The sequence below is a fragment of the Tachyglossus aculeatus genome, chromosome 8 (genome assembly GCF_015852505.1).
Source record: "Tachyglossus aculeatus isolate mTacAcu1 chromosome 8, mTacAcu1.pri, whole genome shotgun sequence".
Taxonomy (NCBI): domain Eukaryota; kingdom Metazoa; phylum Chordata; class Mammalia; order Monotremata; family Tachyglossidae; genus Tachyglossus; species Tachyglossus aculeatus.
Window position 1 is genome coordinate 38,893,089 of NC_052073.1, and position 13,497 is coordinate 38,906,585.

Genomic DNA, 13,497 nt, shown 5'->3' on the forward strand with positions numbered 1-13,497 from the left:
CGGAGCTGGGATTTGAACCCATGACCCCTGACTCCAGAGCCCGTGCTCTTTCCACTGAGCCACGCTGCCTCCCTAATATCCTCTGTGTTTCCGGACAGAGCCTGAAGGATATTAACAACATGATCCAGCGAGGCGAGCCGAGGAGCAAGAAGCGAGCGCTCAGCATCGACGGCGAGGCCGATCGGTCCGCCAAGCGCCTCTGCCAGGAGAACGACGACGTGCTGCTGAAGCGCCTGCAGGACGTGGTCAGCGAGCGGGCTAACCACTGACCCGCCCTCCCCGTCGGGTTCCCCCTCAACCCGGTCGGGCCACCCGGACCACTCCGCACTGATGCCCTCCCGCCGCGGGAGGTTGGCCTCCCCGGAGTCAGGCCGCCGCGGCCGGGCCCATTAAGTGTCTTCCTTAATTCGGGCTCTGGAGGGGAGGGAAAAAAAACCTGAGTGCGCCGGCTCTCGTCCCTCCCGGATATCCGTCTGCCTTGGCGGACGGGAGAAAGACGGAACCGGGAAGTCGCCCAGTCCATCGGTGGTATTTTTTGAGCGCTCGACGGGGTGCGCAGCACTGAATTAAGCGCTTGGGAGAGGGCCTGCTCACGGCCTAGAGAAACTAGTAGTTTGGGGGGATCAGGGCCGAATTCTCTCCGCGGATTCCCCGCCGAAAGGGCAGGGCTGGGGGAGACCCCCCGGGCCCCCATCCCTTCTACCTCCCCTCGTTCACGCCTCTACACCCCCTCCCGTCTTCTTTTTCACCCGCCCTCCCAGAAGTTTCTTTCTTCAACTTACAAACCTTTGGATTTTCCGTCCTTTTCTATCTTCGCCGTGACAAAGTAGGAAGACAATCGCGGCGTGGCCCAGCCGGAGCGTCTGTCTGTCTGTCTGTGTACCTATTTCCGTGTAATTCGGCCCCACGTTGGGGGCCCCCCCCGCTCTGTGGGGAGAGGGGTGCGTTGTGTGAGCACCTCCCCGGGCGCCTCGAGAGATGGGGTGCTTGGCCCACGGAAGGGGAGATGGGGAGCGATTTTCGCTTGGTTGAATTACGCCGTTCGGTAATAAACGGCCCGCGGTTTTGGAGACTATCGCCCGTGAATTAGCGACGCCTGCCTTCTTTCCCCCTCAGGGGCCCACGTATTGCATCGCATTTACTGAGCACCTCAGGTAATAATAATAATGATGGCATTTATTAAGCGCTTACTATGTGCCAAGCACTGTTCTAAGCTCTGGGGAGGTTACAAGGTGATCAGGTTGTCCCACGGGGGGGGCTCACAGGCTTCATCCCCATTTTACAGATGAGGTCACTATGGCCCAGAGAAGTGAAGCGACTGCCCAAAGTCACCCAGCTGACAATTGGCGGAGCTGGGATTCGAACCCATGACCTCTGACTCATTCATTCATTCATTCCATCATATTTATTGAGTGCTTACTGTGTGCAGAGCACTGTACTAAGCGCTTGGGAAGTACAATTCAGCAACAGATGGAGACAATCCCTACCCAACAACGGGCTCAGTCTAGAAGATATCTAGAAGGTATGCTATTCCTTCACTTCCTTGGGTTCCTTGATTAAGGCCTCTCACGTTCTCCAAGCAGGGAAGCCCATTTTTAATCTTGCTTCTAATCTTTCATTTAACCTGACTTTAAACATTTCTATTTATTTTATTTTGTTAGTATGTTTGGTTTAGTTCTCTGTCTCCCCCTTCTAGACTGTGAGCCCACTGTTGGGTAGGGACTGTCTCTAGATGTTGCCAACTTGGACTTCCCAAGCGCTTAGTACAGTGCTCTGCACACAGTAAGTGCTCAATAAATATGATTGATTGATTGATTTCTATCATTCTCTTTTGGTTCCTCCAGATCGTCCATATCGCGCTTCAGCTTTGTGGTTCCTCAGAGAACTACATTCCTAGCCCAGGCTCTTTCCACTGAGCCACGCTGCTTCCCAAGTAGCAAATTCATTCATTCATTCATTCATTCGTATTTATTGAGCGCTTACTGTGTGCAGAGCACTGGACTAAGTGCTTGGGAAGTCCAAGCTGGCAATCAGAGCACTGGACTAAGTGCTTGGGAAGTCCAAGCTGGCAATCAATCAATCAATCGTATTTATTGAGCGATTACTGTGTGCAGAGCACTGGACTAAGCGCTTGGGAAGTCCAAGTTGGCAACATATGGAGACAGTCCCTACCCAACAGCGGGCTCACAGTCTAGAAGGGGGAAACAGAGAACAAAACCAAACATATAAACAAAAAATAAATAGAATAGATATGTACAAATAAAATGGGCACTGTACTAAGCGCTTGAAGAGGGGGCTGAGTGTGGGAAGGCCTCCTGGAGGAGGTGAGCTCTCAGTAGGGCCTTGAAGGGAGGAAGAGAGCGAGCTTGGCGGATGGGCGGAGGGATTGGGGGCATTCCGGGCCCGGGGGAGGACGGGGGCCGGGGGTCGACGGCGGGACGGACGAGAACGAGGCCTAACGGTGAGGAGATTAGCGGCGGAGGAGCGGAGGGTGTGGGCTGGGCTGGAGAAGGAGAGAAGGGAGGGGAGGGAGGAGGGGGCCAGGGGATGGGTGGATGGATGGACGGCCTGGAAGCCCAGGGGGAGGAGTTTCGGCCTGATGCGCAGATTGATTGGCAGCCACTGGAGGCTCCAGGTCCACGCGCCCGGCCACACCCCCTTCTCGCGGCGAGGCCCCGCCCCCTTTCCGTGCCTCGGCCCCAACCCCGCCTCGCGGGGCGGCCCCGCCCCTCAGGTCTGCGCGCTCCCGTCTCGCGGCGCGGCCCCGCCAAGTCCTTGCGCCTCGGCCCCGCCCCCACGGAGGCCCCGCCCCTCCAGGTCCGCGCGCTCCCGCCCCGCGCCTCGGCCCCACCCCATGATGGCCCCGCTATTGTCTCGAGGCGCGGCCCCGCCCCTCAGGTCCGCGCGCCCCCGCCCCGCCCCCCAGAGGGGCCCCGCCCCTCCAGGTCCGCGCGCACGACCCCGCCCCCCCTTATCGCAGCGAGGCCACGCCCCCGTCTCGCGGTGGGCCCCGCCCCAGAGAGGCCCCTCCCCCTCCCTGCGCCTCAGCCCCGCCCCCACGATGGCTCCGCGGCGTGGCCCCGCCCCACTGGGGGGCCCCGCCCCTTCTGGCGCCTCAGCCACGCCCCCCACGCTGGCCCCGTCCCCGTCTCGCGGGGAGGCCGCGCCCTTTCAGGTCCGCGCGCTCCCGTCTCGCGCGGCGGCCCCGCCCCCGACAGGCCCCGCCCCTCCAGGTCCGCGCGCACGGCCCCGCCCCTGTCTCGCGGCGGGCCCCGCCCCCTTCCCCGCACCTCCGCCCCGCCCCCCCATGGTGGCCCCGCCCCTGCCCCACGGCGTGGCCCCTCCCCTCACGTCTGCGCGCCTGGCCCCGCCCCCGTCTCGCGGCGGGCACCGCCCCTTTTCACGCCTCAGCCCTGCCCCCCATGATTGGCCCTGCCCCGCGGCGTGGCCCCGCCCCCTCAGGTCCACGTGCCCGGCCCCGCCCCCCAGAGAGGCCCCGTCCCCTTCCTGCGGTGAGGCCCCGCCCCCTGTGATGGCCCCGCCCCCGTCTCGCTGTAGGCCCCGCCCCTTCCCGCACCTCAGCACCGCCCCCAGAGAGGCCCCGCCCCGTTCTCGCGCCTCCGACCCGCCCCCATGATGGCCCCGCCCCTTCTCGCGCCTCAACCCCGCCCCCCAGAGAGGCCCCGCCCCTGCATGTCCGCGCGCACGACCCCGCCTCCCTTCTCGCGGCGAGGCCCCGCCCCGTCTCCCGGTGGGCCCCGCCCCGGCGAGGCCCCGCCCCCAACGAAGCCCCGCCCCCTTCTTGCACCTCAGCCCTGCCCCGCGACGTGGCCCCGCCCCTCACGTCCGCGTGCCCGGCCCCGACCCCCAGAGAGGCCCCGTCCCCATCTCGCGGCGATGCCCCGCCCCCTATGATGGCCCCGCCCCCGTCTCGCCCCCAGAGAGGCCCCCGCCCCCGTCTCGCGCCTCAGCCCCGGCCCCCCCGTCTCGCAGTAGGCCCCGCCCCCTTGTCGCGCCTCAGCCGCTCCCCTCCCTTCGGGCGCCCGGCCACGCCCCCATGATGCCCCCCCCCCATAGAGGCCCCGTCCCCTTCTCGCGGCGAGGCCCCGCCCCCCATGAAGGCCCCGCCCCCGTCTCGCGGTAGGCCCCGCCCCCTCCTCGCGCCTCAGCCCCGCCCCTCACGATGGCCACGCCCCTCCAGACCGCGCGCCGGGCCCCGCCCCCATGATGGCCCCGCCCCCTCTCGCGCCTCGGACCCGCCTCATGGTAGCCCCGCCCCCTCTCCGGCCTCAGCCCCGCCCCTCACGATGGCCACGCCCCTCCCGTCCGCGCGCCCGGCCCCGCCCCCATGAGGGCCCCGCCCCCCACAGAGGCCCCGTCCCCTTCTCGCGGCGAGGCCCCGCCCCCGTCTCGCGTTAGGCCCCGCCCCTCATGATGGCCACGCCCCCACGAGGGCCCCGCCCCTCCAGGCCCGCGCGCCGCAGCCCCGCCCCTCCGGCGGGTGAGCGCAGTGCGCCTGCGCGAGCGGGCCGCAGGCTGTCCGTCAGTCCGTCCTCGCGCCTCCTGAGGCGGCCGCGCCATGAGCGGGAGCGGGAGCCGGGCGGCCGCCGCCACAGCCCCGAAGCGGGCCCGGTACCGCCCTCCTCACCCCCGTCGCCATGACGACGACGACGACAATGACGAGGACGAGGTGGAGGAGGAGGAGGAGGACGACGACGTGGAGGACGGCCAGGGCCCGGAGCCGAGCCGCTGGGACGCCCCGCAGCTGCTCCGACGGGTCCGAGGTGGGACGCCGCGCCGCCCTCATTCAATTCATTCATTCATTCAGTCCTATTTATTGAGCGCCGACTGTGTGGGAAGCACTGGACTAAGCGCCTGGGAAGTCCAGGTTGGCCCCATCTAATTCATTCAGTCGTATTTATTGAGCGCCGACTGTGTGCGGAGCACTGGACTAAGCGCTTGGGATGCCCAAGTTGGCCCCATCTAATTCATTCAATCGTATTTATTGAGCGCTTACTGTGTGCGGAGCGCTGGACTAAGCGCTTGGGAAGTACAAGTTGGCAACATCTAGAGATGGTCAATCAATCAATCAGTCGTATTTATTGAGCGCTTACTGTGTGTGGAGCACTGGACTAAGCGCCTGGGAAGTCCAAGTTGGCCCCATCTAATTCATTCAGTCGTATTTATTGAGCGCCGACTGTGTGCGGAGCACTGGACTAAGCGCTTGGGAAGTCCAAGTTGGCCCCATCTAATTCATTCAATCGTATTTATTGAGCGCATACTGTGTGTGGAGCGCTGGACTAAGCGCTTGGGAAGTCCAAGTTGGCCACATCTAATTCATTCAATCGTATTTATTGAGCGCTTACTGTGTGCGGAGCGCTGGACTAAGCGCTTGGGAAGTACAAGTTGGCAACATCTAGAGATGGTTAATCAATCAATCAGTCGTATTTATGGAGCGCTTACTGTGTGCGGAGCACTGGACTAAGCGCTTGGGAAGTCCAAGTTGGCCCCATCTAATTCATTCAATCGTATTTATTGAGCACTTACTGTGTGCGGAGCACTGGACTAAGCGCCTGGGAAGTCCAAGTTGGCCACATCTAATTCATTCAATCGTATTTATTGAGCGCTTACTGTGTGCGGAGCACTGGACTAAGCGCTTGGGAAGTCCAAGTTGGCCACATCTAATTCATTCAATCGTATTTATTGAGCGCTTACTGTGTGCGGAGCACTGGACTAAGCGCTTGGGAAGTCCAAGTTGGCCCCATCTAATTCATTCAATCGTATTTATTGAGCGCTTACTGTGTGAGGAGCACTGGACTAAGCGCCTGGGAAGTCCAAGTTGGCCCCATCTAATTCATTCAATCGTATTTATTGAGCGCTTACTGTGTGCGGAGCACTGGACTAAGCGCCTGGGAAGTCCAAGTTGGCCACATCTAATTCATTCAGTCGTATTTATTGAGCGCCGACTGTGTGCGGAGCGCTGGACTAAGCGCTTGGGAAGTCCAAGTTGGCCCCATCTAATTCATTCAGTCGTATTTATTGAGCGCTTACTGTGTGCGGAGCGCTGGACTAAGCGCTTGGGAAGTCCAAGTTGGCCATATCTAATTCATTCAATCGTATTTATAGAGCGCTTACTGTGTGTGGAGCACTGGACTAAGCGCCTGGGAAGTCCAAGTTGGCCCCATCTAATTCATTCAATCGTATTTATTGAGCGCTTACTGTGTGCGGAGCACTGGACTAAGCGCCTGGGAAGTCCAAGTTGGCCCCATCTAATTCATTCAGTCGTATTTATTGAGCGCCGACTGTGTGCGGAGCACTGGACTAAGCGCTTGGGAAGTCCAAGTTGGCCCCATCTAATTCATTCAATCGTATTTATTGAGCGCATACTGTGCGGAGCGCTGGACTAAGCGCTTGGGAAGTCCAAGTTGGCCCCATCTAATTCATTCAGTCGTATTTATTGAGCGCCGACTGTGTGCGGAGCGCTGGACTAAGCGCCTGGGAAGTCCAAGTTGGCCACATCTAATTCATTCAATCGTATTTATTGAGCGCTTACTGTGTGCGGAGCACTGGACTAAGCGCCTGGGAAGTCCAAGTTGGCCACATCTAATTCATTCAATCGTATTTATTGAGCGCTTACTGTGTGCAGAGCACTGGACTAAGCGCTTGGGAAGTCCAAGTTGGCCCCATCTAATTCATTCAATCGTATTTATTGAGCGCTTACTGTGTGCGGAGCACTGGACTAAGCGCTTGGGAAGTACAAGTTGGCAACATATAGAGATGGTCAATCAATCAATCAGTCGTATTTATTGAGCGCTTACTGTGCGCAGAGCGCTGTACTAAGCGCTTGGGAAGTCCAAGTTGGCCCCATCTAATTCATTCAGTCATATTTATTGAGCGCTTACTGTGTGCGGAGCACTGGACTAAGCGCTTGGGAAGTCCAAGTTGGCCACATCTAATTCATCAATCGTATTTATTGAGCGCCCACCGACTGTGTGCAGAGCACTGGACTAAGCGCTTGGGAAGTACAAGTTGGCAACATCTAGAGATGGTCAATCAATCAATCAATCGTATTTATCGAGTGCTTACTGTGTGCAGAGCACTGGACTAAGCGCTTCGGAAGTACAAGTTGGCAACATATAGAGACGGTCCCTACCCAACAGTGGGCTCCCAGTCTAGTCACCGCGGCGCTCAGCACATCCCGGCTCCGCCAGCTGCAGCTCGGTGACTCTGGGCAAGACACTTCAGTTCTCTGGGCCTCAGTTCCCTCATCTGGAAAGTAATAATAATAATGATGGCATTTGTTAAGCGCTTACTATGTGCAGAGCACTGTTCTAAGCGCTGGAAAATGGGGATGAAGACTGGGAGCCCCCCGCGGGGGACCACCTGATCACCTCGGTAACCTCCCCAGCGTTTAGAACCGTGCTTTGCGCATAGTAAGCGCTCAATAAATGCCATTATCATTATTATTATGAATAATAATAGTAACAGAAAGAGCCCGGGTTTTGGAGTCAGAGGTCATGCGTTCAAATCCCAGCTCTGCCAACTGTCATTTGTGTGACTTTGGGCAAGTCACTTCACTTCTCTGTGCCTCAGTTACCTCATCTGGAAAATGGGGATTAAAACTGTGAGCCCCCCATGGGACAGCCTGATCACCTTGTAACCTCCCCAGCGCTCAGAACGGTGCTTTGCACATAGTAAGCGCTCAATAAATGCCATTATCATTATTATTATGAATCGCCATCAGCCTCCGGAGCGCATTGGTGAATTTCATTCATTCAATTCACTCATTCAGTCGTACTTCTTGAGCGCTTACTATGTGCAGAGCACTGTATCATCATCATCAGTCATTATTATTCTTATTTTTAAGGGGTTGGGCACCACAGAAGGGGAGGGGAGCTCGTGGTGGGCAGGGAATGGGCCTGTTTGGTTCATTCAGCCATATTTGTTGAACGCTTACTGTGTCCAGAGCGCTGTCCTAAACACTGAAAGAACCCGGCCTTGGAGGTCAGAGATCATGGGTTCTAATCCCGGCTCCGCCACCGATCAGCTGGGTGACTTTGGGCAAGTCACTTGACTTCTCTGGTCCTCAGTGACCTCATCTGTAGAATGGGGGATGAAGACTGTGAGCCTCCCCGTGGGACAACCTGATGACTTTGTATCCACCCCAGTGCTTAGAACAGTGCTCGGCACATAGTGAGCCCTTAACAAATACCATCATTATTATTACAATACGACAATAGAGAGAGACGACCCTTGCCCACACCGGGCTTATAGTCTAGAAGGTGTTAGGTGTTGAAGTAGATTCTCCCAAGCGCTTAAAACAGTGCTCTGCACCCGATAAATTCATTCATTCATGCATTCATTCAGTCGTATTTATTGAGCGCTTACTGTATGCAGAGCACTGTACTAAGCGCTCGGGAAGTACAAGTCGGCAACATACAGAGACGGTCCCTACCCAACAGCGGGCTCACAGTCTAGAAAGGATTGAATGAATCATCATCATCATCATCAATTGTATTTATTGAGCACTTACTGTGTGCAGAGCACTGTACTAAGCGCTTGGGAAGTACAAATTGGCAACATATAGAGACAGTCCCTACCCAACAGTGGACTCACAGTCTAAAAGGGGGAGACAAAACCAAACATACTAACAAAATAAAATAAATAGAATAGATATGTACAAGTAAAATAAATAAATAAATAGAGTAATAAATATGTACAAACATATATACATAATATATGTATACATATATATATTTGTACATGTTTATTACTCTATTTTACTTGTACATATTCTATTTATTTTATTTGGCTTATATGTTTTGTTGTCTGCCTCCCCCTTCTAGACTGTGAGCCCGCTGTTGGGTAGGGACCGTCTCTATATGTTGCTGACTTGTACTTCCCAAGCGCTTAGTACAGTGTTCTGCACACAGTAAGCGCTCAGTAAATACGATTGAATGAATGAAAGGTGAGGGGGGGTTGCGTGTGTACTGCCTGTGTACTCGTTTTGATGTCTCTCTTGGTCCCCTAGACCGTAAACCCCGTTTGGGTGGGGATTGTCTGTATTTATTGCTGTATTGTACTTTCCAAGCGCTTAGGACAGTGCTCTGCACACAGGAAGCGTTCAGTAAATACGATTGAATGAATGAACGAATGAATCAATCAATCAATCGTATTTATTGAGTGCTTACTGTGTGCAGAGCACTGTACTAAGCGCTTGGGAATTACAAGTTGGCAACATATAGAGACCGTCCCTACCCAACAGTGGGCTCACAGTCTAAAAGGGGGAGACAGAGAACAAAACCAAACATGGTAACAAAATAAAATAAATAGAATAGAAATGTACAAGTAAAATAAATAAACAAATAGAGTAATAAATATGTACAAACATATATACAGGTGCCTAGCCCGGTTCTGTGGGCGGAGAGAGAGTAAGGCCCAGAGCCGGGCCGAGGGCGGCTAACAGCGTCAGGGCTTAGAAAAGTCCCGGGGACCGTGTTGCTGTCAGGGGGCGGTAATCAATCAATCAATAGTATTTCATCATCATCAATCGTATTTATTGAGCGCTTACTGTGTGCAGAGCACTGTACTAAGCGCTTGGGAAGTCCAAGTTGGCAACATCTAGAGACAGTCCCTACCCAACAGTGGGCTCACAGTCTAAAAGGGGGAGACAGAGAACAAAACCAAACATGGTAACAAAATAAAATAAATAGAATAGAAATGTACAAGTAAAATAAATAAATAAATAGAGTAATAAATATGTACAAACATATATACAAATATACAGGTGCCTAGCCCGGTTCTGTAGGCAGAGAGAGAGTAAGGCCCAGAGCCGGGCCGAGGGCGGCTAACAGAGTCAGGGTTTAGAAAAGTCCCGGGGACCGTGTTGCTGTCAGGGGGCGGTAATCAATCAATCAATTGTATTTATTGAGCGCTTACTGTGTGCAGAGCACTGTACTAAGCACTCGGGAAGTACAAGTTGGCAACATATAGAGACAGTCCCTAACCCAACAGTGGGCTCACAGTCTAAAAGCGGGAGACAGAGAACAAAACCAAACATACTAACAAAATAAAATAAATAGTATAGATATGTACAAGTAAAATAAATAAATAAATAGAGTAACAAATATGTACAAACATATATACATATATACAGGTGCTAACTTGTACTTCCCAAGCGCTTAGTACAGTGCTCTGCACACAGTAAGCGCTCAATAAATACGATTGATGATGATGAAATATGATTGATTGATTGATTATTGAGTGCTTACTGTGTGCAGAGCACTGTACTAAGCGCTTGGGAAGTCCAAGTTGGCAACATATAGAGACAGTCTCTACCCAACAGTGGGCTCACAGCATAAAATGGGAGAAGAACTGGGGAAATGGAATGGGGGCGGTTTTCCTGGGCCCAGCTGAAAAAGGGATGTAAAAGGAGATTCTACCTGATGCAGGGAGGAATTGTGTAACCGTTGGAGGTCTTTGAGGAATGGGAGGGTGGTCGAACGACATTTGAGAATAGCGATCCAGGCAGCAGAGTGAAGTATGGACCGGAGAGGTGAGAGACTGGAGGCAGGGAGGTCCGCGGGGAGGTTGGTGCAGTAAGGCAAGCTGGGAATGAATGAATGAATGAATGGGAATGAATGAATGAAAGGTGGGGGGGCGGGGCCCGTGTACTGCCTGTGTACTTGTTTTGATGTCTCTCTCTGTCCCCTAGACAGAGTGGGGTGGGGATTGTCTCTATTGCTGTATTGTACTTTCCAAGCGCTTAGGACAGTGCTCTGCACACAGGAAGCGCTCAGTAGATACGACTGAATGAATGAATGAAAAGGGGGAAAATAGGAGGCCAACGGGGAGGACAGAGGGGGATGGGAAGGGGGGTGAAGGGGAAAATAGGAGGTTGCCGGGGAGGACAGAAGGGGATGGGAAGGGGGGTGAAGGGGAAAATAGGAGGCTGCCGGGGAGGACAGAAGGGGATGGGAAAGGGGGTGAAGGGGAAAATTCATTCAATCGTATTTAGTGAGCACATACTTTGTGCAGAGCACTGTACTGAGCGCTTGGGAAGTACAAGAGAAGCAGCGTGGCTCAGTGGAAAGAGCCCGGGCTTTGGAGTCAGTGGCTGCGGGTTCAAATCCCGGCTCCGCCATTTGTCAGCTGTGTGACCTTGGGCAAGTCACTTAACTTCTCTGGGCCTCAGTTACCTCATCTGGAAAATGGGGGTTGACTGTGAGCCCCCCGTGGGACAACCTGATCACCTTGTATCCCCCCAGCGCTTAGAACAGTGCTTGGCACATAGTAAGCGCTTAATAAAAATGTCATTATTATTACAAGTCGGCAGCAGATGGAGACGGTCCCTGCCCAACAGCGGGCTCACAGTCTAGTCCCCCTGTCCATCCCTACTATCTTACCTCCTTCCCTTCCCCACAGCACCTGTATATATGTATATATGTTTGTACATATTTGTTACTCTATTTACTTATTTTACTTGTACTTATCTATCCTATTTATTTTATTTTGTTAGTATGTTTGGTTTTGTTCTCTGTCTCCCCCTTTTAGACTGTGAGCCCACTGTTGGGTAGGGACTGTCTCTAGATGTTGCCAACTTGGACTTCCCAAGCGCTTCGTCCAGTGCTCTGCACACAGTAAGCGCTCAATAAATATGATTGATGATGATAGAAAATAGGAGAGGAGGGGGCCTGGGGAGACAGAGGGGGGTGGGTGAAGGGGGAGATAGAGGGGAGGGAGACTGGGGGGACGGAGGGAAATGGGAGGGGGCGAGGAAGGTGTGAGCCCACTGTTGGGTAGGGACTGTCTCTATATGTTGCCAACTTGTACTTCCCAAGCGCTTAGTACAGTGCTCTGCACACAGTAAGCGCTCAATAAATACAATTGATTGATTGAGGGGCGAAGGTCGGAGTGGGCAGAGGGCGATGAAGGGGATTGGGGAAGGGGGACGGAGCTGGGGGTGAAGGGAAAGGCAGGACGGGGGGAAGGGCAGTGGGGTGGACGGCCAAGTCAGGTCCTTTGACCCCCCCTCCCCCCAATCCCCAACATACACAGAGGAAACTCAGGGTTAAAGAGTGGGGGCAAGGGGCTCCTAGAACCCCAGGGTCAGGGGACTCCGGGATTTGGGGGCTCCTAATAATAATAATGATGGCATTTATTAAGCGCTTACTATGCACCAAGCACCGTTCTAAGCGCTGGGGAGGTCACAAGGTGATCGGGCTCACAGTCTTAAATCCCCATTTTTCAGATGAGGTAACTGAGGCCCAGAGAAGAATAATAATAATGATGGCGTTTGTTAAGCGCTTACTGTGGGCAAAGCACTGTTCTAAGCGCTGGGGAGGTTACAAGGTGATCAGTTGGTCCCACGTGGGGCTCACAGTTTTAATCCCCATTTTACAGGTGAGGGAACTGAGGCACAGAGAAGTGAAGTGACTTAATAATAATAATAATGATGGCATTTATTAAGCGCTTACTATGTGCAAAGCACTGTTCTAAGCGCTGGGGAGGTTAACAAGGTGATCAGTCAGTCCCACGTGGGGCTCACAGTTTTAATCCCCATTTTACAGGTGAGGGAACTGAGGCACAGAGAAGTGAAGTGACTTAATAATAATAATGATAGCATTTATTAAGTGCTTACTATGTGCAAAGCACTGTTCTGAGTGCTGGGGAGGTTAACAAGGTGATCAGGTTGTCCCATGGGGGCCTCACAGACTTCATCCCCATTTTCCAGATGAGGTAACTGAGGCCCAGAGAATAATAATGATAATAATGATGACATTTGTTAAGTGCTTACTATGTGCAGAGCACTGTTCTAAGCGCTGGGGGGGGGGGGGATACAAGGATCAAGTTGTCCCACGTGGGGCTCCCAGTCTTCATCCCCATTTTCCAGATGAGGTCACTGAGGCTCAGAGAAGTTAATCAATCATATTTATTGAGCACTTACTGTGTGCAGAATACTGTACTAATCCATCAACCAGTCGTATTTATTGAGCACTTACTGTGTGCAGAGCACTGGACTAAGCGCTTGGGAAGTACAGGTTGGCAACATATAGAGACAGTCCCTACCCAACAGTGGGCTCCCAGTCTAAGCGCTTGGGAAGCACAAGTTGGCAACAAGTTAAGTGACTTGCCCCAGGTCCCACAGCAGGCGTGGCGGAGTCGGGATTCGAACCCGTGACCTCTTGACTCCAAAGCCCGGGCTCTTTCCACTGAGCCGCGCCGTGACTTGCCCAAGGTCACACAGCTGACAAGTGGCGGAGCCGGGATTTGAACCAGGCTCCGGGGTCAGGGACTCGAGGGGTTCCAGGTTCCAGCTAGCTGCAGCTGAAGGGGTTGGGCGGAGCGGCCATCACACTGCCATTTCCCCTTTGGGTTTCCTCCTTGGCAGGGAGCACTTCCTGTGATGGGGGCCCCGGGGCCATGTGGGGAACCGCACTCAACTTGGCCAGGCGCCCTGCCCGCCACGGGCCCTTGGGGGGTGAGACCGAGGCCCTG

The 13,497-nt window shown here is 54.4% G+C and overlaps 2 protein-coding genes across 2 annotated transcripts in view; both read left to right on the plus strand.

Annotated features, from left to right (window-relative positions):
* RBL1 (RB transcriptional corepressor like 1) overlaps positions 1 to 543 on the plus strand; it is an 82,249-nt gene extending 81,706 nt beyond the window's left edge. Inside the window, exon 22 of the mRNA XM_038750079.1 lies at positions 99 to 543. Coding sequence (XP_038606007.1) covers positions 99 to 269 — 171 coding nt within the window. The 3' untranslated portion in view covers positions 270 to 543. The remainder of the gene's footprint in view (positions 1 to 98) is intronic.
* A 4,031-nt stretch (positions 544 to 4,574) lies between these two features.
* SAMHD1 (SAM and HD domain containing deoxynucleoside triphosphate triphosphohydrolase 1) overlaps positions 4,575 to 13,497 on the plus strand; it is a 71,708-nt gene continuing 62,785 nt past the window's right edge. Inside the window, exon 1 of the mRNA XM_038750237.1 lies at positions 4,575 to 4,784. Within this exon, the coding sequence (XP_038606165.1) occupies positions 4,580 to 4,784 (205 nt within the window). The 5' untranslated portion in view covers positions 4,575 to 4,579. The remainder of the gene's footprint in view (positions 4,785 to 13,497) is intronic.